This window comes from Pseudorca crassidens, chromosome 10, assembly GCF_039906515.1.
Source record: "Pseudorca crassidens isolate mPseCra1 chromosome 10, mPseCra1.hap1, whole genome shotgun sequence".
NCBI lineage: Eukaryota > Metazoa > Chordata > Mammalia > Artiodactyla > Delphinidae > Pseudorca > Pseudorca crassidens.
Window position 1 is genome coordinate 32,573,017 of NC_090305.1, and position 27,832 is coordinate 32,600,848.

At 43.1% G+C, this 27,832-nt stretch overlaps 1 protein-coding gene across 4 annotated transcripts; it reads left to right on the forward strand.

Annotated features, from left to right (window-relative positions):
• The first annotated feature begins 286 nt into the window (after positions 1-286).
• Positions 287-27,549, forward strand: ZNF318 (zinc finger protein 318). 4 transcript variants are annotated; one of them, XM_067752868.1, is made up of 10 exons: positions 287-472; positions 4,053-4,204; positions 9,187-9,826; positions 10,832-12,277; positions 14,061-14,160; positions 16,001-16,305; positions 21,037-21,240; positions 21,699-21,798; positions 22,715-22,833; positions 23,122-27,549. In XM_067752868.1, the coding sequence occupies exons 1-10, from the start codon at positions 437-439 to the stop codon at positions 26,440-26,442; spliced, it is 6,423 nt and encodes a 2,140-aa protein (XP_067608969.1). In that variant the 5' UTR covers positions 287-436; the 3' UTR covers positions 26,443-27,549. The 4 variants fall into 4 exon arrangements, with proteins under 4 accessions (XP_067608969.1, XP_067608971.1, XP_067608970.1 ...); XM_067752870.1 differs by lacking the exons at positions 287-472; positions 23,122-27,549 and adding exons at positions 1,043-1,605; positions 21,350-21,447 and having other exon boundaries at positions 22,715-22,729; XM_067752867.1 differs by lacking the exon at positions 287-472 and adding an exon at positions 1,050-1,605.
• The last annotated feature ends 283 nt before the right edge of the window (positions 27,550-27,832 follow it).

Consider the following 27,832-nt stretch of genomic DNA (forward strand, 5'->3'; position numbering starts at 1 on the left):
TTACTTTATTTTGAAGTTTCACTTGGTCAGGGTCAGCATTTTTTTTTTTCAGGTTTTGACCATTGCTTTTCTTCTTTTACGTGTTATCTTTTTTTTTTTTTTTTTTTGACTTTTGTACTTAGCATGCAGGACCCTGAGACTGGGGACCACCACTACAGCCAGGCGTCCAGTAAAATTCTAGTCACAGACTGGGGGCTCCAAATCGCTCGCAAAAACTATCCAGGCCTCCTATCTGTCACGATGTGGACCCCTAGCGGTGAGTGACCTTCCCCGTAAGTACTCTGGGTTAGACAGCGACAATTCTACTCGGATGCCTGCTTTGAGTTTGATTCTCGCTCCCGAAACCGCCCCCATTCCGCACTTCCCCATCCTCAATTTCAGCCTCTAAGAAAACAGGCAAACTGGAAAGTAAACTGTTGGCCGTCGTGCGGCTTCTATGGGATCCGGGACTTCTTTGGTCGCTCTTGCCGAGGTGCGTAACTTCCAACATAACCTAACGCTTTGCGGGTTATTTATATTCCCATCATTTATAACCATTTATTGTCCCCACGTAAATTAATACCGTTGCGGGTAGGGAAAAGGCAAAGATGCTTCCGCTCCCTCGAAGCCCACAGCGTCCCAAGGCCTGGAGCATCCCCGGAAGACCCGGCTCCACTCCCGCTAATCCCTTCCCTTCCGCCAGGGCCAACCGGCGCGGAGCTCTCGGGGTCACGTGGTCGCCGGAGGAGGGGAAGTGGGCGGCTCGGCGGCCGCCATCTTGCCGCCTTGGAGGCGGAGCGTGAGGAGAGCAGGTCGCGCGCTTTCCCGCGCCTTCCCTCGCCCAGCCCCGCGCCGCCCTCCGTGCTCCTCCCCACTTCTGGCTCCTGTGGCCGCTCCCTGAGTGGAGGAGCGGGGAGCCCCGGAGGGCGGGGGGGGGTGTGTCGGGCGCGTGCTCGCGCCCTCCAACCGCCAGCCGCGGCCGCGGAGGCGCGCTTGGCCGGGCCCCAGGGGCGGCGCGGGGCGGCGGGGAGGGGGCTGCTCTGGGTGCGGGGGCGGTGCGCGGCGGCTGTGGCGGCCCGGGCTGCAGCTGCGGTGGCGCGCTGGGGGCCCGCGTCCAGCGCGCCCCCGGTCGGAGCTGCCGCCGTGGCCGCGGCTGCCGGAGCCATGTACCGCAGCGGCGCCCGCTCCTCCGTCTCTTCGCACCGGCCTAAAGAGAGCGGCGGGGGCGGCCCGCGCACCGGCCGCAGCTCCGGCTCCTCTTCAGGCCCGTCTCGCCGTACATCGCCGCCGTCCTCCGGCTCCTCCTCGTCGCGGACACCGGCTCGCCGACCCCGCTCGCCCTCAGGGCACCGCGGCCGCCGGGCCTCGCCGTCCCCTCCGCGGGGTCGCCGCGGCTCCCCGTCTCCGCCCCGCGGCCGCCGGGCCTCGCCGTCCCCGCCGCGGGGTCGTCGCCTCTCCCCGTCCCCGCCGCGGGCCCGTCGCGGCTCCCCGTCTCCGCCGCCGCCGCGGGGCCGACGACTCTTCCCGCCAGGCTCGGCCGGTTTCCGAGGGAGCAGCCGGGGGGAGTCTCGCGCCGATTTCGCCCGGGACGGCCGCGGAGACCATCCAGGCGACAGCGGCAGCCGGGTAATCCCACCCCCTCGACCCGGACTCCCTTTCTACTGCAGTCCTCTCGCCCGGGGTTCCCGCTTCCAGAAACGCCCTCAGCCCGGGCGACCCGAGGCCTCCAGGCCGGGGTCCCCACATCGAAGGCCATCCATCCCCCCCGGCCTCCTCAGCGACGCCCAAACCAGGAGGTTCCCGGTCAGCCCATGGAGCTTCATTTGCACAATAACGGACTCGGGACGCGCCCGGGCGCCGGGTCGGGAGGCAGTGCTGCATTTCCTGGCAATAGGTTGATTCTCTCACTCTGGGTGAGGTGTGGAAAAGTTTGCCGGGGCAAGGGGAATCTCCTCCAAGCCGTGTGCCTGATACTTTTTCAATAGTTGGTGTCCTCAGAGTTCCGTGGTTTTGTATCCCCTAGACCTGAGCTGCGCCCTGGACCTTGGAATGGCTGAAATGTCTTTGTGGCGAGTTAGGGTGGCTTACACAGTTCCAGGGTAGACACCGAGAGTGTAAACTGTTAGCTCTCTAAGTTAGAGCTGTGCCTCCGAAATCGAAGTGTGGGTACCCACAGTTATTGTAATAGCTGTTGCTGTAATAGCTACCTAGTTATGTGGCAGGAATGATGCTTAGCCCTTCACTTTACACGTTCTCTTTGAACATTAACGACCGTTTGAGGTGAGGGTTCCTCATCTAACAACTGAGGAACTCAGAGAGGTTTAAGTAACTTGATCAAGGCCACGCAGCTAAGAAGTGGTGGAGTGTGATTCAGTTCATCTCTGCCTGGTTCCCAACACCCTGATTTTAACTGTTATGTTTCCCTGCTAAAGGGACAGAGCATGAGGTTAAGAAGTTTAGTTTAGACGTAATATTGACTTCTCACCATAACCACCTTGCTAGTAGAGCCTCCTGGCAGAATCTGGTGTTTTGGAATTTGTTTTTATTATCAGTTCACCAATCTTTAAAAAACAAACCAAAAAAAACCCACCCCATGACAAAGTTTCTGTCTTACTGAGTGGCTTTCTAACAGTATCTGGGTACTCTGGTCATAGATGAGTTGACTTGTCACTGTGTTAAGATTTTCATAGCTGAGCATGTATAGTCTGAATGTTAGTCACTACAGAGAAAGTAAGGAAGACAGAAAACTACTAGTTTGTATAACCTCCCCTTTCTTCTCCAACGCAAAACCTATTTGCTCCAGTCTTTTCCGTCTCAGTAAATGACATCACCCATTGCTCAGCCAGAAACAGTGAACATCTCCCTTCTCCCAATCCGTAAGAATAACTTCATCTATCTAACCTGTCAGCTGTACCTCCAAAATACATCCTCCAAACTGTCCTGCTGCCATCACTCTAGTCTAAACCCTATGACCTCTTGCCCAGGTTATTACATTAGTCTCCTTTACACTCTTGTTACCATCCAGTTTTTTCTGTACCCAGCAATCAAAATGATTTTTAAAGACCTTCATTTTATACATTTGAGAAGTATTTATTGAACATTTACCATGCTGTTCTGGGCACTGGGGATACAATACTGAACAAACCTGTCAAAAACCCCTGCCCTCATAGAACTTATATTGTAACAGCAGGAGTCGGATAATAAATAAGAGAAGTAAAAAGTTTTGGCATGTTAAATATGATTAAGTGCTAAGAGAAAAAAAACAGAAGGGAGTTATAATTTTTGATAGGGTAGCCAGAGAAGGCCTTCTGGGAAGGTGACTTTTTAATAAAGACCTGAAGAAGATGAGGGTTATGGACAATATGAGCATCTGGAGGAAGTAATGTAGTTAGATCATATCACTCCCCTGCTTGAAACCCTTCTGTGGCTTGTTATACTAGGAATAAAAACCAAGTTCCCTAACTGTGACTTCTGACTCTCTTCTCCTATCACTTTGCTGCAGTCACACTGGCCACCTTTCTGTTGCCCAAAACATGCTAAGCTCATTACAGAGCATGTTCTTTTTGCCTGAAACATCTTCCATCTGTTCTTTGCAAGGCTGACATCTCATCATTCAGGCTTCAAATTAAGTAGTATCACCTCAGAAAGCCTCCTCTAACCAGCTTATCTGAAATAGCTCCTTTTCCCCAATCTCTTTCATGTTATTGTGTTTTAATGACTTTATACTGCTATCAGAAGTGCTTTATTTTTTTTTTAAACCTGTTTTTGGCTTGCCTCCTTTACTGGAAATGTATAGGTTCTGGCAGCAGGCTTAATTCACTCCTCTAGCCCCATGCCTGGTACCAGGAAATTAAAGAATAAGAGGTCACTGATTAGGAGGGTTGGAAGCATGGACTTTCATCTAAGAAAAATGATAATTTTTTTAAAGTCCTTTATTTTTGGAGTAGAATCTTACCGTAGCCATTTCACACCTTGTAGGACCACAACTTTGTGACTAGGGAGGAGAACATTTTTGAATGTAGAGATATCTTGACCTTATTGACTACTTATTGTGTTATTTTTTACTTTTGTAGAGACGCTCTCCTGGTCTGCGTTCTGACTCTTCTTTGGAACAGAGCTTAAGGATCACTGTTGGCAATGACCACTTCTGTGTTGGCATACCAGAACGGCGGCGGCTTAGTGATCGACTGGGGTCACCAGCGGATAATCTGGAGGATGTGGACAGGTAGGCTTCATCGGAGACAGGGCACACCATAGTAGTGCTTGAAGTTAGAAATGTTGCTGTTTTCTGAATGATGTATTTGAAAGGGTGGCGACAGCACTGAAGTTATACCCTGCATCCAGTACAAAGTATAACATTGGAAAAGGGTTTTTCAATGGGGTAGACTCTGAAAGAATTATGTAGGACTTCCCTGGTGGTGCAGAGGTTAAGAATCCGCCTACCAATGCAGGGGACACGGGTTCGAGCCCTGGCCCGGGAAGATTCCACATGCTGCGGAGCAACTAAGCCCATGTGCCACAACTACTGAGCCTGTGCTCTAGAGCTCGCAAGCCACAACTACTGAGCCCATGTGCTGCAACTGCTGAAGTCTGTGCGCCTAGAGCCCTGCTCCGCAACAAGAGAAGCCACTGCAATGAGAAGCCTGCACACCGCAACAAAGAGTAGCCCCCGCTCGACGCAACCGGAGAAAACCCGCATGTAGCAACAAAGACCCAACACAGCCAAAAATAAATAAATTAATGAATGAAAAAGAAAAGGTTTAGCTAAATTCATGATATATCTATATCTATCTATCTATATATGAAACATATACACATTAATAGAAAGTGAGAGATCTTTTAAAATGTGTGTTTTCTTTTTTATATTTTCTCGGCTGCGTCGTGTGGTATGTGGGATCTTAGTTTCCCCGACCAAGGATCGAACCCGTGCCCCTTGCATTGGAAACGCAGAGTCTTAACCACTGGACCTCCAGGGAAGTCCCTAAAATGTTTAATTTTAGTTACTACTTTACAACCACTGAGGGCTGAGGAAGGGCATTTAATACTCCATAGTATTAAATATAGATCTCAGGTACTAGGAACTTAGGTATATCTGGGAAGTAAATAATCACATTAGGTGTTTTTCACCTCATAAAAGAGTAAGGATGGGAGTACAGGGAAGGCACTCTTTCTGAGAGCTGAGAACCATGTCTATTAATGGTCTCTGCCCAGTACACTAGGAGTTTTCACAAATGTTTAGCAGTACCAATAAATCAATATAATGTTCTTTCAAACTGAGATTGTCCATGCAGTAGTGCACAGAGTATAGGCAGGCAGGTTGGGGACAGCTGGGCAGGAAATCTGAGGACCACTGCTGCCCTTTGGTAATATTTACTTCAAAGCTTCAGTGGCTATTCAATGTAGTGAAGCAAAGCGGGACAGTCACATAACAGTGAAACTTCTGAGTTTCAAGGTGTGTAACTATTAATTGAGGCAACAGCTCTTGCGTTTCTGGCTGCTTCTATTTTGGGAGATGATTGAGTAGGTGGTGCATGGTGTGATTCTCTTCCTTCCTTGCTGAGGTTTTGAGGTAACTTTAGCATTTCCTCTTGTTAGTTCTGGGTATCACCTCACTTTCCCATAAACTTTGTTATGCATGTGTGCTTCAGATAGCCAATTGTCTGTTTAAGTTATAAAAATTAAAAATTTCCTCTTAGGATGTTTGAGGTTGTAATCTTCTTTCACGAATACTGTTTCAGAGAGACAAATTTATTTTAGAGAAAGTGAGATTAAGACTCTAAAAGGAGGTCCCAGGCCATTCTTTGGACTTTTTGCCCCCAGCACTCTTGCTCAATATAGTTTGTGTGGATAATAACTGTCGGCTAAAACCAGGCCATAGGAATGTTGGCACTCTCAAGATGTCTTCTCGACTGTGAGTCCACTGTTCAGTTGATGAAATGAGCCATTTCCATCCTTTGTATGTAGGTGTGTGTTTATTTTTTTCCTGAGACCCTCTATTCTTTCTCTTCCCATATTGAATTTGTTAAATTTTAATACCTGGTTTGGGTTATAGCCAAATCAAGGGTTGTCAGTCTCCTCACCATGGCAGCTCTGTGTGTACGATTGTAACTTACTCTGAAAAGGGAACGTGAACATGTTGTATGAAGACTCTTAGCTTCTAAAAACTTGTGGATGTGAGGTTGATTTCCCTTGTTTATCAAAGTACTACGCACATTATACGTTCCATTCATGGAATTCTCATCTCCTAACTCCTCCTTGCCCTGACGTAGGTTGAGGGAGTAGAATTTTTTCCCTCTGATTTGCCTTAGGGAACAGACAGAAGCAAACAACTTTCTTCAGGCATTTTGGGGATTCAGCAGAGGAAAATAATGGGAAGTTTGGGTTCTGGAGGACCTTTTTTTTTCCTCATATACATTTTAAGCAGCTTTATTTAGCCATAATTCACGTACCATACAATTCACTCATTTAGAGTGTACAGTTCAGTGACTTTTAGTATATTCATAGAGTTGTACATCTACCACTGTGATCAGTTTTATTTTTATTACCTTATCCTTAGCTATTAGTCTCACCGCCCGCCCCAAGCCTATTACTAATCCACTTTCTATCTCTATAGATTTACCTATGCTGGCCATTTCATAGAAATAGAATCATACAACGTGTGGTCCTTTGGTGACTGGCTTCTTTCACTTAACATATGTTTTCAAGATTCACGTTTTTTCATATAACAGTGCGTCATTCCTTTTTTTCTTTCATATAACAGTGCGTCATTCCTTTTTTATTGCTGATAATAATTTCATTTTATGTGTTTTGTTTATTCATCAGTGATGGATGGATAACATTTTAGTTGTTTCTGCTTTTTAGCTATTATGAATAATGCTTCTATGAACATTGGTGTACAAACTTATGTGGATGTATATTATATGTTTTTTTAATTTCTTTAATGGAATTTGTAAACACAGAAAAAGTAGAATAGTACACTGAGCCTCCATGTACCCATCCCTACATTGAACAATCAATTTTTTAAGTAGATTTTATTTTAGAAAAGAGTTGGACTTAACCAAAGCTTTCAGAGAGAGTTTGTCAGTGGACTATTCTGAGCTGCAGGGGATCGGGGCCCTTTTTAGGACTTACTTTTATTGCAGCCAATTCTCTTTCTTATCCTTTGGGAGAACTGGGGAAGGAGGACGTGAGCTTCTAATCAACCTGATTTCTGCCTGTATTTACATGATAGCTCATTCTTTTAACTGTTTCTATTCCTTCTTTCATTGTTTTTTGCCTCCTTTTGCTGGAGATTGCAAGTTTAAAGTGAGTCTTTCTGAGAGCCATTTCATTATTTCTAGCTTCTTGATATTTAATGTTGGATTAGATCTTGGGCTAGTATGTTGCTTGGTGGAGACATGTAAGAGTTCTGGTGAGGAGCAGAATGTGGGAGCATGGATGCACTTTCCACTACCCATGGAGCCTGTGATTTTCCTCTACACTAATGTGATCAGAGACTATGTATGGTAGATGGTGTTTTGGCAGTGCAGTGACTCAACTCATGGATGTTCCTCCCTGGAAATAGATGTCTTCGTGGCTGACAAACCTACAGAGTAAAATGTTTTACTCTAGTTACGTTCGATTTTGGAGATCATCCTTGGTCATTCTCATTCTTTCCTATTATTTCATAGTACATTGGGACCTCAGAATTCCCCAAATTCTTAGGGAGGAGGTGAATAACAGGAACCTCAATTCCCATATGTGGCATGCTTATAGAGGAGGTGATAAAGTTTATCCTTTATAGTCTTTCATAAAGTTATTTATAGCTGTTACCCAGGTCTAAAACTGAACAAAGACTGGGCTGGCGAATGAGAAAAAGCAACTCTTTGATGTTCTACTTAGTCCCAGAAATAGGAAAACAACTATAAAAAAAAAGAAAAGTCATTTCTCAAAACTCACAAAAAAACAGAAGTAGCTACTAGCATGTAGAAGACAGCAATAATTACCATCCTCTGAACAGTAATTCACTCTGAAGTGTGAGTGACATGTAAGTTTTTCAAAGTGGTATGCTTAAAGTGCTAGGGGATCTTTATTTCTATCTGTGATTTAAGTCAGAAGCTTTTAGGGGGCAATAGAAACTCTGACCATAGTGCCCAAAAAGATTAGGATATTGTGTGTGATATAGAGATCTGCGCTAAAAGGACAGATGTCCAATCCTGTATTTTTACCTTCATGCCATGAAAGTCTAAGACCTTTTTATTTCTATAAAATAAAAATATATAGTGAGATAAACCATCACATACTCTTTCTGGGCCAAAGATTAGCAGAGTGCTTGTGGATATCCAGGCAAGGCAGGAAAGAGGGTAACAAACAGGCTGTGAGGGAGTTTTATGGTTTTTAATATATGAGCCAGCAAAACAAAGCATTGGAGAACCTTCTAAAACTTATGAGAAAATCATGCCAATTGGATAGATCAATGGTTAAAAAAAATTTTTTCCCCACAGTGAAACTCTTTTTTCCCAAAGGAAATATTATATAGAACTTTATTATATAAACAGATAAAGTTGGGACCAGTATGATTTCAGTGAGGTGGAAGGCCCAGAGCCATGCAGGCTCTTAACCTCCTTCCTTTAGGCAGCTCCTGAGCACTCTTCAGAATCTCTGTGGAACACAGCTTGAAAATCATTGATCTGAACTGGTGTTTCTCAAATTTTAAAGTGCATACAGATCACCGGGAGGGCTTGTTAAAATGCAGATTCTGATTCAGTAGGCCTGAGTGGAACCTGAGAACCTGCATTTCTAAAAACTTCCTGGGTAATACTGATGTTGCTGATTCAGACCACAGTTTCAGTAGCAAAGAGCTAGAATTTAGCTAGTGTGAAGTTGGGTAACCCATGTCTCTTTGTAGTCTGGTAGTGGTGTTTTTGCGTCTCCCAGACCCTAGCATGATACTATGCATCCCCAAAGTCTAATCAGAGAGATTAGCCTAAGAATTCTGTCTAGATACATTAGTAGTATCTTTGGTTAGAGGCTCCAGCTGCTTGTGCCCTGGGGAAAGGGAGAAGAAGTATTCCATGTATATACATAGATTTGTTCTTGGACTTCATGATTATTGTCTTTTGTTCTAAGCATTCTACAGCCCCCTTGCCAGATGTCAGTCTCTTAGCCTTGTCTGGTCTTGCTCTTTCCAAGTCCATTATATTCAGTGATGCTTGTCTCTTTTCTCAGGGATGACCTGACTGATGATTCTGTCTTCACTCGAAGCTCCCAGTGCTCTCGAGGTCTTGAACGATATATTTCCCGGGAGGAGGCACCTCTCAGTCCCTTCTTGGGACAACTTGACGAGGACTACCGAGCAAGAGAAACTTTCCTGCATCGGTCTGATTATAGTCCCCATGTCAGTTGTCATGATGAGCTGTTGCGGGGAACAGAACGGAATAGAGACAAACTCAAAGGCTCCTACTCTATACGACCTGAGGAAAGGAGCCGGGAGGCCAAACGGCCCCGTTATGATGACACAGAGAAGATACACAGCATGGGAGGTGATCACACAAGTTTTACATCGGGGGCCCGCAACTATCGACAGCGTAGACGGAGCCCGAGTCCTAGGTTTTTAGACCCTGAGTTTCGAGAGCTGGACCTTGCCAGGCGAAAACGAGAGGAAGAGGAGGAACGAAGTAGGAGCTTGAGTCAGGAACTGGTGGGAGTTGATGGTGGTGGCACTAGCTGTCCCATCCCTGGATTGTCAGGTGTCCTAACAGCATCGGAGCCAGGATATTCTTTACATCGGCCAGAGGAAGTATCTGTGATGCCCAAGAAGTCAATTCTGAAAAAGCGGATTGAGGTGGACATGGAGCCTTCCATGCAGGTCTATGCTGCATTTCTTCTAGGGTCTCTTGCTAGTCCCTGTAATATTTTAAAGCCTAGTTACTTTCCTGGGGGCTGTGTCCCTAAGGTATCTTTGGAATATGTGTTGGACCAACATTGTTATGCCTATGAGCCGTACCTTCCAGGACTCTCCAAAGGAAACTGTAGGCTTCATAATGCAACAGTAGAGGGCTTCTACTGTCATGTATTAGGCTTTCTAAACAGACATTTTGGAGAGTATCTATTAAAGGTTTTTTTTTTCCGCCTCTAAATTGGATAGTCCTTTAGGATCTTTGAATATGGGTTTCTTGGAAATGAAGCTTGAAGAGCAAAGGGAGGAGCTGATCTGAATTTTCCTCATCTCTCTTTAAAGAGAAGAAAAAATGTATGAGTGGTAGGACAGTAGACCAGAAATCAGATGATTCTGATTCTGGACCCGTCTCTACCACCAACTTGCTGTGTGATTTTTAAATAAGTCACCTAACCATTCTGGACCTTGATATTTTTTTCTCACTTATGAAAAGATGGTCAGGCATGAGCACTTGTTTTTACCTGTCCTTTTAGGAGCTAAATGTTTCTGAAGAAGTGCCTGAGGGCACTTAGGGAAGTAAGGGAAGGCGATCAGTTAGGGTTAACAGAGTTTCCTGACCCTACTTCAACCAAAGTAGCTCTGCTTTTATGTTTTTTTCAGGGATCCATAAAAAAGAAAGCAAGTAAGCTAGGGCATCTCTAAAGTCCTTTTGAATTCAAATTCCTTGATAAAGACTACAACAAATGGGCAAAAATGCAGACTCAATCTGCCTTCTTTTCTGTTTCCCCCTGCTATGGCAGAACCATCTGGAGAAACGGGAACCCAAATCTTGAACCTGGCTAAGGACCTCCCTTTCATCCACATTTATCTTTTCCCTATTAATTCAAGAAGAGCAAAGTATTTATGCATTTATCTCAATTACTAGTTTTCTGAGATTCTGCATAGAGGCTAATTCAGTTATGTTTGTCTTTGCAGCTTGAGAGTTTTTCCAGCAGTACCAGCTCCAGCCAGGATCACTCCCTTTACTCTGGACACTCATCTCTTCCACTAAGTGGTGCTATTGCTGCTTTTGCCTCAGAGGTTGAAAACAACAAGGGAACTGTGGTAGAGACTACCCTGAAGGAATCTCAGGGCAACCTCTACCAATGGGGCCCCCTCTCTGGGATACCCAAAGACAGCAGTCCCCTCAGAGAGCAGTTTGGAAGTTTTCTGTGCCACAAGGAAAAATTGGATATGAAGGCTGAGGGACCAGAGCGACACACAGACTTCTTGCTTCCTCATGAGAGAGCTAGCCAGGATGGCAGTGGTTTCTCCTGCATTCTGAGCATGTTAGCAGATTCTACCAGTACACAGGAAAAGAGGCGACGTAGCTTCCCTGACATTGAGGATGAGGAGAAATTTCTCTATGGGGATGAAGAAGAGGATTTAAAGGCAGAATCTCCACCAAAGCCCCTTGGGGGCTCTGAAAGTGAAGTTATGAGGCAGAAGGGAAGCTCCCTACCCTCTTCAGCTCCAGCTGTAAAGCTAGAATCAATAGAAGAGACCAGTCCAGAATATGCAAAGATTCATGACTTGCTCAAGACCATAGGGCTGGATATTGGAGTAGCAGAGATTAGTAAACTGGCTGCACGCACCCAGGAACGACTTCATGGCAAGAAGCCATCACGTTCCTCTGCTGACCGCCGTTCCTCTGTTGACCGGCACTTTTCAGCAGACCGCTGTTCCTCAGTTGACCGCCGTTTCTCAGCTGATCGGCGCTCTGCAGATCCTCACAGACTGGAGAGTGGAGAGGCACACCATAGCAATACCCACTCCCCAGAGGTATCCCATCCACACCCAGTCTCCCCTGTGGATCCTTACCTGCTCACAAAAAACAGCCCCCCGTTCCTAAAGTCTGACCATCCAATGGGTCATATTGCAGGACCTGAGGTGGTTGGCAGTGGGTTTCAGTCATCTGTTGCAGTCAGGTGCATGTTGCCATCAGCCCCATCTGCCCCAATTAGACTTCCACACCCTGCTTCTTTATCTCAGTTTCATATGCCAAGGGCCTCTCAGTTTGCTGCAGCTCGGATACCTCCAAACTACCAGGGACCTGCCATTCCCCCTGCTTCCTTTGATGCCTATAGGCACTACATGGCATATGCAGCCTCTAGGTGGCCCATGTACCCTGCCTCCCAACCTTCAAACCACCCTCTACCTGAACCACACAGGATAATGCCAGTTACCAAACAAGCTACCCGTAGCCGTCCCAATCTCCGTGTGATCCCCACTGTGACTCCTGATGAGCCCAAGCAGGAGGAGTCAGTGCTGGGCTCAATTCCTCCTGCCCAAGTGCCTGTCCATGTGTCCATCCCATCACTCATAAGATATAATCCAGAGAAGATCTCGGATGAGAAGAACCGTGCTTCCCAGAAACAGAAGGTGAATATTAGCTTTGGGCATCCTGTGCCTGAATCTTCTATTTTAACATAAATTTTTATCTTTTAGAGGGAGCTGAAAATTTGCAAGGCCCAAGGCAGTCTTTAGAGACTGCTGTCTTACCATAATTTTTTCTTTTATGTTTTCTCATTTGGACTAAAGTCTGGCCGTAGGTCCCACTGTGATTGCTAGACTTCTTTTTTAAGTTTATTTCTCTATTGGAATTATCAGCCTTAGGACTCTATGGGTAGGAGCTGGGAACCTTGAAGTCTTTAATATGACCTCATCAGGGAGAGAGGAACCAAAATTGGGCTGGGTGAAAGAGAAATCAGGAAATCTATGTTTCATCCCAGTGAGTTTTGGATCTTTTTCCTGTAGTGATTATGGGGTTTAAAAACTAATAACTAGTTGTTGCTTGGTAATTAAACCAAGAAGTAAGCTTTGCTTATTCTGGTTTAACTTAGAGTCCAGGAATAATAATATTTTTTGATACTTTTTTTTTAAAGTAGTTTTTATAGTGTCAAAAATAGTTTTTATACTTTTTTTTAAAAAAGTAGTTTTTATACTGTTCATCGGGTTCCCAGGCTATAGAAAGGGAGCAGTGGCTGGGGTAAAGATATAATAATTCTAGATGCTTTAGAGCAGTAGGTAAAAATTATGTAGGGATGAGGAATACAGAATAGAAGAATTTTGAATAGAAAAATTAATATGTACTGTTAATTTTACAGGTCCTTAATAACTAAAAACTCATTTTGTTAAACAAGGTGACCTAAGGATGATAAAATTGTAATATGTGTAAATTTGGTTTGCTAATAAAATTAGAAGAATTTCGAATAGAAAAATTAATATGTACTGTTAATTTTACAGGTCCTTAATAACTAAAAACTCATTTTGTTAAACAAGGTGACCTAAGGATGATAAAATTGTAATATGTGTAAATTTGGTTTGCTAATAAAATAATTAAGACCTGAGGAGAAAAGGCAAAATTGTAGGCCTAATCTCATTTTTTTTCCAGTTGAACAGAAATTTAGCTAATCCTTGAGAAGACAAAAAACACCTCTTAATTTTCCATGGTACTTGGGTGCCCTGAACCTCAGTCTTTTGGTTTTTTTTTTTTTAAGTCTTTTGGTAAATAGGAAGATACGTTCCATACAACAAAACCTAAGACTGCAGAAACACTGTCTGGAGACTAGTGCTTTCCCTTTACGTTTAAAAACCTAGTACTTAAGTCAGGGCTGACAATACACAGATTTTTCACATGAGCTCCTTATATAGACAAGCCATATTTGTTTTTCCATTTGGTGATAGTAATACAGTTGAAAGATCAGGGCTTTAGGGCATGCGTAGCTGGATTTTAAATCATCTTACTATATGATCTTTTGGTATGTTACTTAGTCTTTTGCAACCTCAATTTTCTTACCGTGAAACAGATAGTTTCATGACTAAATAAGATGATATATGTAATGCAGCTAACACAGTGCTTCATCCGGTAACACATATTAGTTCCCTTCTTGATGGCTCCTTTTGGGCTCAGAACTACTATCTAATAGTGTAGTGCTTCCTGTATGAAAAAAGTACTTTCCGGTCAGTACAGTTCTGGAAAGGATAATTCTATTCTGGCACTTGGATTGGAATGAAATATCACCTTCACTATAAAGTCAGCCTCTGTGTGCAGGCATTTGGATTCTTGCATTCAGATATTATCTAGTGTGAAGGTTTATGGAAAAGAACAATAGAAAAGGGATGTTGGAGGCTAAAGGATCTCTTACCATTTTGTACTTTGCAGGTTATTGAAGAGAGGGAAAAGCTGAAGAGTGACCGGGAAGCTCGCCAGAAGAAGATGTACTATCTCAGGACCGAGTTGGAGCGGCTTCATAAACAACAAGGTATCAGACACTTCTTTGCATGACTGCCTTTTGTAACTTTAGTAGGAGACCCAAATGGAGAGCTTTGGGGATTCTCAGACAGTTCATTGACACTGAAGCTTCACTTTCAAACAATTTTTGATATAATTAGACTTATAGAAAAGTTGCGTTAATGGTGTAAAGAATTCTCAGGTTCCATGATTATTAACATTTTACTATATTTGCCTTATCCATTTTTCTCTCTCAGTTGTGTTTGTGCATATGTGTATATTTTTCCTGAACTGTTTAAGAGTAAGTTGTAGATATGTATTCCTTTACTCCTAAACACTTAAGTGTGTGTCTTCTAACAACAAAGAATTCCCTTGGATAACCACAGTATGCTTATCAAAATTAGAAAATTAACAGTAATATACTAGTCTACTGATCTTACTCATATTTCATCAGTTGTCCCAATGATGTCCTGAAGCAAAAGAAAATGAAAGATTACACATTGCATTCAGTTGTCATGTTCTTTTAGTCTCCTTTAATCTGTAGTAGTTCGCGAATCTCCAGAAGAGGTCACATGTTTTGTAGAATGTCCTTTAATTTTGGTTTGTCTGATGTGTCCTTATGATTAAATTCAGGTTATGCATTTTTGGCAGGAACATCACAGAAGTGATGCTAAGTTCATATCAGGTGTTGATTTGTCCCATACTGGTGTTGTCAACTTTGATCATTTGGTTAAGGTGGCGTCTGCCAAGTTTCTCCACTGTAAGGTTACTATTTTACCCTTTTCAGTTAATAAGTATCTTATAGGGAAGATACTTTGAGACTATGTAAATATTCAGTTACTCCTCAAATTTTGGCCCACTAGTTTTAGCATTCATTGATGATCCTTGCCCAAATCAGTTATTATTATGATGGTTGTTAAATAGTAATTTTCTAATTTCATCATTCCATCTTTGTTAATTAGTTGGCTTTCTACTATGAGGAGGAGCTTTCCACCCACACCTCCTCCCCCATTTATCTGTCCATTTATAACAGTATGAACTCATGGATTCTTAATAGGTAATAATATTTTACTATTATTATTTATCTTCATGCTCAAATTGCCCCAGATTTGGTCAGTAAGACCCCCTTTAAGTTGACTCCTGTGTCCATCATTTTTTGAGTACTTCCTTTTTGGCACAAGAAGATGCCCCATGATGCCTCTGTTGATTCCACCTCTTCATCTATGCTTTTAGGAATTCACATACACTAAGAACATAGCAAGGCTTCTATATTACAGCTTGGTGATAGCATGGAAGAGTAGAAGTGGGAGAATATATAATTTCTTCTGTTTGGGTTTGGGCTGTTTAGGGATGAGAAACTTAGTTATTAATCCTGTGAGGATTAATTCATGAGGACCTGCAATTTGTAATAGGAGATAACATTAGGTGAGCTTGAGGCAAAACCTAAAACTCAATGGAGGTATTGGTGAAGGGTCGTTAAATCAGATAAAGTCAAATATGTGACTGAATGTTTTTTGCCCTCTGAGTAATTCTTTAGTTCTCTGAAGAGGACAGCCACAGGATTCATAGTCACACATGCACACAAACTTGTATATACCCTTTTAGGGATTCATGCAGTGCCTCCCTGAAACCTATCCATAGGTGCTTAGTTAATAACCCTTACATAAGAAATAATGTAATCACTCAATCACTTTACCTCCATAGGAGCTTCAACTAAACCAGCCCATGTGGAAGGCAAGTCTCACCTGCTTTTAGAATGTTTTATGGAGAAAGATTTTGTGACCATAAAGTCTTGAGAATTAGTACTTATGACTGAAATATGACTTGTTAACTTTCCTTGTGCTTCTTTCTGTTGACATTTGACTACTCAGGGGAAATGCTGCGTAAGAAACGAAGGGAGAAGGATGGTCACAAAGACCCACTCCTGGTAGAGGTGAGTCGGCTTCAGGATAACATTATGAAGGACATTGCAGAACTTCGACAAGAAGCAGAAGAGGCAGAAAAAAAGCAGTCTGAACTGGACAAAGTGGCTCAGATCTTGGGAATTAACATTTTGGATAAATCTCAGAAGTCTTCAAATGACAGTAGGGATCCTACAGAGAAGACTGGGAAAGCAGAAAAATCCAGGAGCCCAGAAAAAGTGTCATCATCCTCAAACTCCTTTTCCAACAGCAAGGTAACAACTCAACTTTTCCTTTTTTATTGTATCTTTTATTTCCATGGACTCCTAAAGAAGCCTTCTAACTAACCATTTTCTTAGCATCCTTTTCCAATCTGTTCTTAGTCTTGCTAGAGTTATCTTTGTAAAGCATAGTTCAGATCATGGTATTCTCCTTCAGAATTTTCGCAGTTCCCCATTGCCCACAAAGTAGAATCCTGGGCCCTCCATGTTCTAGTTCTAGCATTTACTCCTTAACTCACTCCAGTTTGGCTTCTAGTTTTCTCATAACTCGTAATGCCATTTTGTAGGTTCATATTTAGCAACAAGGTCACCACTATGTTGTACAGCCTCAAATTCAGTTCTCAAATCAGTATTTGATATAGGGAACCACTGTCCCCTAAAAAAATGTTTTCTTCCCTTGGCTCCTATCACATTTCTTTTCCTCCTATATGCTGGTTGCTCCTGTTTAATCTCCTGATCTTTAAATATTTTAGTTCTTCAGGGCTCAGTTCTAGCCTAATTCTCTAGAATTCTGCTTTCTCCCTAGGTCATTTCATTCAGTCCTATGCTGAAATACCATACTGACAACTTTCAGTTTTATACTCTAGCTCAGGTGATTCTTCTAAGGTTCAAATCTGAGTGTCCAACAGACTACTCACTATTTCCACTTCATTGTCTATAAACACCTCAAAATCAATATATCCTAAAGTAAACTAAGATTGTGCTCAACCTCCCTCTAACCTTTTCTTCCTCTGTTGTTACCCATCTCAGTGAATGATACTACTATCCAACAGTTTTCATGCCAACAACCTGAAGAGCATGCTTAGTGCTTCCCCCCCGCAAACTGCTCCACACACCAAGTCAATTACAGATTCTGCCAATTTTCCCTCCAAAGTAAATCTCAATTCCGTTCATCTCATCATCTCTATTGCCATCCAAGTTCAAGCCACCTTCAGTTCTTGCTTGTGCTGCTACACTCTTAATTCTTTCTCCATATTCAGCTGGTGATTGAGATACTTCCTTGCCTACCTCTTCAGCCTCATTTCACGCCTCTTTTTTCCTTTGCTCTCTGTAATTTCGTTACTGGCATTTTCATTCCTTAAATGTTTCATCATTAATGTCTTTGTGTCTTCTCCTCCTTCTGGTTACCATGTGAAACCCACTCTTCTTATCCTGTCTTCTAACTAACTCATATTCATCTTCAGATCACAGATTAAATTATTTCCCTGACTCCCTTCCTTCATTTTCCAGGTTGTTAAATTTGCCTGATATACACTATCATAATACCTGACATTTTCCTTCTTAGCATTTATGGCAGTTGTAATTATATAATTACATGTGTCCCCCAATTAGATTTTAAGGTTCAAGGGATCAGGGACCATATCTGTCTCATTCTCCTATATAGTCCCCAGTACATAGCTCAGTGCCTGGCATGTAGCAAATGGGTAGTGCTCAAGAAATATGACACTACACTTTATACTCCTGCCACCTTAGAATGCTTGCACTTTTCCAGATGTGCCTCTCTAATTTTGCATTAATAATCTTCTTAGCCTGTCTCCCAACCCTACTCATCCACTAAGGTCCAACTTGAATACTACCACCTCCGTGAAGAATTCCTGAATTCCATACAGATTGAGTCAGCCCTTTTTTAGCACTCCCGTAGTATGTTACTTTGTTTCTTTATAAGATTTATTTCATTCTGTCTTATTGAAAACATGATTAAGGTCATGCCTGGGGGCTTCCCTGGTGGCGCAGTGGTTGAGCGTCCGCCTGCAGATGCAGGGGACACGGGTTCGTGCCCCGGTCCGGGAAAATCCCACATGATGGGCCCGTGAGCCATGGCCACTGAGCCTGCACGTCCAGAGCCTGTGCTCCGCAACAGGAGAGGCCACAACAGTGAGAGGCCTGCGTAGCGCAAAAAAAAAAATAAAAAAAAAATAATGCCTGTTCTCATGCCTGTGTCTTCCACTAAATGAGAGCTTCTTGAGAATAACAGAATATAACTTATTTATTTTTGTGTGTCCCATGGCATCTGGTATATCTAGTACATAGTAGATGGTCAGTTAATGTTGGGGGTTAGAGAAGAAGATATTCTGTATTCTCTGTCAGCCAAGCTCTAATTTTTTCATGTCTTCCTGGGAGAGTTCTTTTTCTCAACCAGGTAAGACTGTATTCTTATATCAGGATCACTGAGTTCAGGGCCTTTGATGGGAGAAGAGCTTGAAAGTTCTGACCCTTTGTAGCTGACTTACACGTTGTTTGGGGTTCCATTTATGCACCAACCCCATGATAATCTATCATCTTGACTTGAGTGAGCCTTCATGCTCTCTGAAGCTAACAAGGATATGTTGCAATTGGATTTTCATTTCAGCAGTAAGGAATATTCTCTTTACAAGCTCTGTTTCCTACCTGTCCTTGGTATTTCTTCTTTCTTTGCCTCTTTTTATTTTATTATTTATTTATTTATTTTTTGCGGTACGCGGGCTTCTCACTGTTGTGGCCTCTCCCGCTGCGGAGCACAGGCTCCGGATGCGCAGGCTCAGCAGCCGTGGCTCACGGGCCCAGCCGCTCCATGGCATGTGGGATCTTCCTGGACCGGGGCACGAACCCGTGTCCCCTGCATCGGCAGGCGGACTCCCAACCACTGGGCCGCCAGGGAAGCCCTGCCTCTTTTTAAAATGCATAGTTGGTTTGAGATTTTCTTTCTCTTGAATAGGTCATTTCATAAAAATAAACACATACACACAATTCCACAGTTCCGTTCACCTAGACACAATTGTTACTAATACCTTGGTGTTTATTATTCCAAATTCCGTTCTTCCGTTCGTTCATTTAACAAATATTTCTTGATCTCCAAAAAAGTGCCAGACACTGTTCTAGATATGGGAAGTATAGCAGGGAACTATATAGACAAGGTCCTTATTCTAATGAAATGGGAGAAGATAGTCAATAAGTAAACAAGTGCAGGTTAGGTAATGACAAGTGCCTAAAAAAAAGAAAACAGGATAAGGGATATAGAGTAGTTAGGGAAAGTCTTTTGGATAAGGTGACATTTGACATTCTGTGCCTATTTACATATCTGTATTGATTATTCAGATGTATTTTGTTACTTACTTTCCTAGTCTATCATGAACATCTTTCCATGTCAATAAACAGACTTTTATAATATCATTTTTAGTGACCTTATTTTTGTTGTATGGATACCAAAATTTATTTAACCAACGAAATCACCTGTAGTTTGACATAATTTTCTAAGGATAAATGTCAAGGAGTAGAATTGCTGGGTCAAGGGTATAAAGAATTTTGAGGTATGTAATATGTATTCCTAGGTTATCTTCTGGAAAGATGGTGCCCGTTAGTACTCACCAGCAGTGTATGCATGTGCCCATCCCTTACCTGCTGGGTGCGATCTCTTTAGTGACTCTTGAATAGGACTCTAATAGGGGAAGATTATCTTTGAAGTCTTAATTGTTTCCCTTTCTCCATATTGTCTTCCTCTCCCCACCAGCCAGTATTCAGAATGCCCAGTTCCCTGATCTTGTCTACTGTGGAACCTCATTCATACTTACCTTCTCTGTGTTCCAAAATTTACCGTTTGTCTGTGCCTCACTCCCCAATGTTATTGGGGAAATTCTCATTTCCTGAATTATCTTGTTCCCAGCTTGCTGACAAATGATTTCATATTAAAGTATTTTTTTAATTTATTTATTTATTTATTTATTTATTTTTTGGCTGCATTGGGTCTTTGTTGCTATGCGCAGGCCTTCTCTAGTTGAGGTGTGCGGGCTTCTCATTGCGGTGGCTTCTCTTGTTGCCGAGCACGGGCCCTAGATGTGTGGGCTTCAGTAGTTGCGGCACACAAGGCCCAGTAGTTGTGGCTCACAGGCTCTAGAGTGCAGGCTCAGCAGCTGTGGCGCACAGGCCTAGCTGCTCCGCGGCATGTGGGATCCTCCCGGACCAGGGCTCGAACCCGTGTCCCCTGTATTGGCAGGCAGACTCTTAACCACTGTGCCACCAGGGAAGCCTTAAAGTGTTTATTATTGATACTTAATGTTGGGGAGTTGATATGTTTTAAAAGAGGATTCATGTTAACTCAAAGGTGTTAAATTCTAATGGTGATACTTTAGGCAGGTAGAAATATTTTACCCAGATCCTTTTAAGTCATCCCACATAGATGACTATCCCCTTTGTCTATGCCAGCCTTACTCTCTAGTTATCTGTATCAGGATGTGTCTGTGATAAGAGAGTTCACTATCATCTGTTTTTTGCACTTGCTTAATCTGTCAGTTACCTTTTCCATTTTGGTTTTTCTTCCCTCCCTAGTTGTCATTACAGTTGATAAATTTAATGTATTTAATCGCATAGGTAGCACATTTAACATCTACCAAAGGGTATACGGTAAAAGACTCCTATCCATTTCTGTTCTGTATTACCCCTTCCCAGAGGCAACCAGTGTTTCCATAATCTTGAGTATTCTTCTAGATATTTTAGGATATATAAGTAAATATATTGCCATTATGATTTATTCTCCACGATGACATGGCACTATGGAATCTAATTAGTTCTGTTTGAGCCTTGCAGGAAGATTTCTCATGGGGTTATTCCTAGTTTGTGCAGTTTTAGGCACTGGAAATATGGTCATATGGTCCTATTTCTGTTATTGTGGTAGGCTATTTGCTTTTTCTGAGAGAAGACAGATCTAGACTACTTTGAATTCCTTCTTAGTGCAGGTTTTTCCCCCTCTAGGAATCAAAGGTAAACAATGAGAATTCCCACACTAAGAGCCCCAAGCCTGCCGAGAGCCCCCAGCCAGCTGCTAAGCAGTCTGATCAGCCCATTGCTACCTATGAGTATTATGATGCTGGCAATCACTGGTGCAAAGACTGCAACACCATCTGTGGGACCATGTTTGACTTCTTCACTCATATGCACAATAAGAAGCACACACAGGTAGGTATCCTGCCCTCTGTTATTTCCATTCTTGCCCTCCTTCCCCTCAAACTCCTATACCCCCATCTGCATTACAAAGCTGGAAAATGAAACATTCTCATATGGGCAGGAGCCCCAATCTGAAGAGCCAAGAGATACCAACAAAGGAGACACCATCCCCAGGGCTCAGTCCAGGGGACCTGCCTGTAACTAAACACCATGACAAGTGTAAGTGAGGCTTCTGCCTCTTTTGATTCCTTGAGTACCTGATTATTTGTTTCATTTTATCCATTGCTAGTACTTGCTCTAACATATGTTTACCTTTTCCACAGGTGATTTCCGTTTAAACAGTTGGCAGAGTGGGTGGGGGTGGTTAGCTGGGGGCTTCTTGTCCCCCTGGTGTGGGGGAGAGAAAGAGAGAGAAGTGGGTCATTGAGTTTTTAGTGCTGTGTGTGAGCACCTCTGCCTCTTGCAAATAGACACTGGATCCCTACAACAGACCTTGGGCTTCAAAGACCCAGAGTGAAGCCAAGCAAGATGCTGTAAAGCGCATTGACAAGATAACTGTTCCTGCAAAAGGTGTGTTTCCTCCCTGCCTTTTCTGTGGTTTCCTTACATTCAGTCAGGGAAGAGGTATCCTTGAACTAAGGTACAAGGAAGCAGCATAGAGTGAGACCTAACCATTACTTCTAACAAAGCTGTAAGATTGCCTTCTATATGCAAAACTAGTTCCTAAAGAAATAAAGAGAGCTATAAGACAAGAATGATCTCTACCCATATGGCTAAAAATCTAACAGATGTTAAACATACACATTCCACTGAAAAATATAACTTCCTTTGTGCTTGCTTTGGCAGCATATAGACTAAAGTACGGCTTTCTTCGTCACTGGCTTATGCACCAAAATCTTATTTATTTGAAATCTAGGTAAAAAAGAACAGTCAGAGGTGCAATAAGACTGCCTTTTCAACTAAGAACTATAAAATATTTTTGAATAGTTGTTATTAGGGGCTAAGTTGAGAAATAGAAAGTTTCTTTGTCTTTAAACTTCTTAATTTTTTACCTTTATAAGTAGTCAGTGCTGCTACATCCTTTACATCTGTAGAAGATAGATTCTTAAGTAATTAATACCAACATGAGAGATCCTCATACCAATAGTACTGGGCTATTTGGGAGTATAATTTTTAAATCTCCTAAGATGCTTAGTGCTAGTTGGAGTTTGAGGAGAATCAGCAACAGAATTGAGTCTGGCACAGAAAACTCCTGAATTAACCAGTTAGTGTTCCCAAAACGTAGAAGGGGTAGAGGTCCTGAGTACAAGCTTTAAGTTGGGAAGACATACCACTGGGATTCATCTAAATGCTCCTGACTTGAAAGTGAGTAAGGTCCTCTATACCATTAACCATTTTACTACAAAAGGGAAGTGGGATTTCCTTTGGTTTCTGTCATCTTGGGTAGAAATGACTTATTTTCTTGACTTTCTTCCACTTCTTCCAGGCTCTGAGTTTCTGATTCCCATCACTGGATATTACTGCCAGCTCTGTGAGGAATTTTTGGGGGATCCAATTTCTGGAGAGCAACATGTGAAGGGTTATCAACACAATGAGAAATATAAGGTTGGTCTTTGTAGTAGCTTATGGAGTTTCCTACTTTCTGCAGTAATCCTTTTGATGTTGTCAAACAAACTCAGAGCCAGAAAAAGTCATTAATATTTCAAATTCCATATAATCACTGGGATGTTCTCCTCAATCCTAGTAAGCAATGCTGACCTGAGAGAACCATTTATCCTTGAGGAAGGTGACTCTGAGGATTTCCACTAAATGAATTCTAACAGTGGTAGGGCCAACTTTTCTCTCTTATAGTATTTTGACCAGTTATTGAGCCTTTATCTTTTCTCTTCCTAGAAATATGTGGTTGAAAACCCATTGTATGAGGAGCGGCGGAATCTGGACCGCCAAGCTGGCTTGGCTGTGGTCCTAGAGACAGAACGGCGACGGCAGAGTGAGCTAAAGCGCAAACTCAGTGAGAAACCAAAGGAAGAGAAGAAAGAAAAAAAGGCAAAGATCATGAAGGAAGTAAAGGAGGATGACAGGGTGTCTGAGGAATTAGAGGACCAAGTGTCTGAAGGTGGGAACTCCCCTGAAAAGGCTGAAAATAAAAGGAAGGCTAGCATCAAACTCCAATTAAAAGAAGAAGTAAAGAAAGAACCACCAACATCTTCCTCTTTTGGGAAATTCAGCTGGAAGAAGCCAGAAAAAGAGGAGGAAAAAAGTTCAGTGGCCCCAAGTATTCCCAAAGAAGAGACTGTGGAAAATAGTAAGGACAAAGAGGATGGCAGAGCTGAAGCTGGGAAGGCAAAGCCCATCAAAATCAAACTCTCTGGGAAAACTGTTGTTGCACATACAAGCCCTTGGATGCCTGTAGTGACAACTTCAACCCAGACTAAGATCCGACCCAACCTGCCTATCCCATCCACAGTCCTCCGCAAGTCAAGTTCAGCCACAGTAAGCAAGCCAGCTCCTCTTAACACCTTTCTATCCATCAAGTCCTCTGGAACCACTGCTAAGCCTCTGCCAGTGGTTAAAGAGTCTTCAGCTGATCTCCTCTTGCCTCCCGACATCATCTCTAAAGCATTTGGAGGGGAAGAGGTGATTCTAAAAGGGTCTCCAGAGGAAAAAATGGTGCTGGCTGAAAAGAATGAGCCATCACATGTACCTGAACAAATGCTACCACCTCCACCACCACCACCTCCACCGCCACCTCCACCACCCCCAGTTATACCTCATCCAGCTGCCCCATCTCCTGCTCAAGCAAATGCTATTTTGGCTCCAGTAAAATCAAACCCAACTATATCTCACACTGTCAGCCCTGGCTTCCTGGGTCCTAACATTTTGAACCCAGTATTACCGGTAGCCATCATGGCCTCAGCACAGCCAGCTGCCATTCCTTCTGATGAGACGGCTCCTGGGGTGAGTGAGAGTGACCGGGACCAGACCCTATTCTCTGTGTTAGTGCGTCCTCCACCTCCCCTCTCAAGTGTGTTCAGTGAACAAGCCAAAAAATTGGAAAAGCGAAATTCATGCTTAGCCACAGCCAATGCTAAGGATCTGTATGACATATTCTACAGTAGTGGTGGAAAAGGGGCCCCTGAGACTAAGCTGAGTGGTGGTCCATTGGCTAATGGGGAAAATAGAGCTGAAAGTTCAGACATCTCTTCCACTTCTACTTTGAACAGCAGTGCATCCCAAGAGGAGTTGCCTCCAGATAGAAATTTGGTCTCTGCTCCTTTAGTCAGCAGCCCTGAAAAGCCCATTTCAAAACCTCTGGTGTCCCTAGGGAAATGGTCGGTTGTAGAAAATGTAGACTCAAAAAGCAGAGGCAGCAGCTATGGCTTCTTACAGCCTCTGACAAGGTTGTGCCAAAACAGGCCTTATGAAACTGTTACCCCAAAGACAGAGACTTTGGCCATGTGGACTTCTAGTTCCTTCCAGAGTGATGCTAATAGGGATGTATCTCCAGAGGGGAAAATTGAACTTGACCTGGGAGACCCTGGGCCACCAGGTGTCAAGCCAGCCCCTGAGCTGTCACATGTACACTGTCATACCATGGAATCTCAGAAGCTGTTAGAAACCCACCTTGTGGAATCTAGTAACCAGGATGAGGAAAGCCAAGAGCTCCACCAATCTAAGGATTGTGGAAAAAGTGAAGTAGAGACAAGCGCTGAACTAAAAGAAGGGGGAGTGAAGCTCTCTGAGAGGACAGTGGGAGAGGGAACAGATACCAATGTTGGGCCCAATCGTGTAGAGGATTCTAATTTGAACCATGGGAACAGATACATGTGGGAAGGAGAAGTAGAACAGCCCAACATGCAAATGACTGACAAAAAGGCTAAACAGTCCAAGAAATTGATAACAGGAAGTAAAACTCAAAGTAAAGTAGTGACTGAATTGAACGCACAGGCGCTCTCTTCCACAAAGGCAAAAATAGACTCATTTCCGTCAGAAGCTAGGTCTTTACTCCAGAACCCACAAGATATACCTGTGAAAATTTCTGCCCCAGAATTGCTCCTTCAGTCCCCAGCCAGATCAGATATGTGTTTGAAAGATAGTGAACAGGAGCAAGGAGTTTCAACTGCTAGTGAGGAGTGGCTAGAAAATTCAGCTCCAGGATCAGCTTCTAGAGCCTCTAGGTACAGAAGCCTTAAACTGAAGAGAGAACGATCAAAAGAGTTTCAGGGTAAAATGATCTATGAACTGACTGTTTGGGATGAGAACAAGAAGCCAGAGACCTGGGAGAGCCCAGAGAAACCCAAAGCAGAAGCCCTGGATCTTCGAGATGTCCATCCAGAACTAACACTGACAATAGAAAGCAAGACCTTAGAAAACTTTGAAGTTACAAACTTAAAAGTAGAAGAGCTTGCTGCCCTGGGGAACCTGGGGGATATAGGTGTTGATTTCTGCAATACTCGGGTAGACCCAGCACATAGATCCGCAACTGCCCTGTCTCAGAAAGTACGTGAAGAGAAGTCTATGTCACCTATAGGAAGTAATCCCTCCACTCTCCCTGACTTTGAACCAATACCATCCTTTTCTGAGTTTCCATTAGATTCTCCCAAAACCCTGGTGCTTAACTTCGGAGCAGAGGGTGAACAAAACTCATCTAATCCCGGAACTGGGAGGATCACTCCTAACATTTTGAAAACTGGACTTTCTATAGGAAATGTTGGCCTTGGCTTGGGGAGCCTAGAGGGAACACACCAGGCCCTTGACCTGTTAGCAGGAGGAATGATGCCTGAGGAAATAGAAGAAACTTCTCAGTTAGAGAAACAAGATTCACTCAGATTGGAATCAGAAACAATTAATCCTTTAGGCCTTGGGCCATCTCCTTGCCTTCCGGACCTTGTTGACTTTGTCACACGGACATCTGGAGTTCAAAAAGAGAAGATATGTTCTCCTCTCTCTGAGCCAAGTGACCCTCCTGAGTGTAGTTCCCTGGAGATGGGACCACTACAGTTAGAAATACCGAATGCATCCGTCACGGAGGTAGCAATTCCTCAAGTAGCTGAGTACAATGACAGCCCTTTGAATATGGTAAAATCTATGGCTTCAGGGTCCCATACAAGGGAGCAGGTAGTTGGAGGCAATACAGTCCCTCAGGAAATAGCTGCACAAGAAGCTGCAGTTGATGACATCCAGGACCACACAGAATCCAGTGTTCACAACTGAGAATACAAATTCAGAGCTACTTGTGGATGAATCAAATTGGCTTCTAGAAATCAGGTGCCCAGATGATCCAGGACTAGTTGGCTCTCTCATCTGGAACCTACATCAAGAGATGCAGTCAGCATCTTAGAGTAAATGTTCGTGGAAGCTAAAAAATTTACCTCCTTTCCTTTTTTCCGTTTTCCTTAAGATACCAGACAAATCAATCATAATTTCTATACATATCTGTAAAAAAGTATTTTCTGTTAATTATTATTATTATTATTTTTGCCAATTTATTTTCTTCTACTTTGTCATTAAAATCAAATGTCTATCTGGCTCACCATATAGTGTGCTTTGATTGTATTTTGGCTTTGACTCTGCCATTTCTGGAATGTGGGGGAGGAGGGAGACAGAGCTGACTTCTCCAATTGCTGTGTTGTATTCCCACCCAATTTTTTGGGCAGCTGATGGATCTCTGGGAGAAACACAAGAAAACCTGCTGAAGTGGAAAACTACTGCTGAAGGAAGGATTGTTCATCTCTTAGGCTTCCATTTGGATGGGCCTGCCTTAACATTGTTTGAAATGCAGCGTGAGTAGCTCTTTTGTTTACTGTTTACTTCCTTGTGGCATGTCAACCCCCCACACTTCCCTCATTCTGTTGCCTTTGCTTGAGATGGTCCTGCTAATCCACAAACCTGTTTGGAAATGGCCTCAGTAAACGTGGAAGAAAATCTAGCAGGCTCACTTTTCGAAGACGACAAATCGGTAAGGCTTATTCATGCCTCAGTGCCAGGAGCAGATATGCTTTTTGGGTCAGTTATATTTTCGAAATGGCCTTTGTTCACTGTATTGTGATCCACTGACACTTTGTGTGAAATTGTTTAGCAGCCATTTCTGTTCTAAAGAGGTAGAAGATCTGAAACTTGCTTTGGGATTGGACTCATTTTCTCTTCCCACACTCATATGTATTTCTTCCTCTGCCTCTCCCTTTCCCAAGTTATTTCCACCATAGTGTGATGTTTTGGGTTGTACATTTTGTTCAAAAGATTAAAGATTTATGAGTGGCTTGGACAAGTTTAACTTTATTTTTAATGTATTAATTACTTGGAATAAATGCATTAATCTCATGTTTCTTTCTGGATTTTTGTTTTGAAACCACACACATTTGAACTCCACAGGGAAACTAGAACAATGCTGCTGCCCTATTGCCTGTCTCCCCCTCCCACCCTTCTTTCCCCAGTTGTTAGGGCTACTTTTGTTAGCTTATATAGTCTGTGCCCCAGTGCTTCCTGGTTGGGTAGTGAGTAGGCACCAGTGGTCTGGTTTTGGCATCTTTCTATTGTGAAGTTTTGTATATACCCTTATGTTGGCTCTCCCGATGCTCCTCTGGGAACTGAGCTCCCCAAGAAT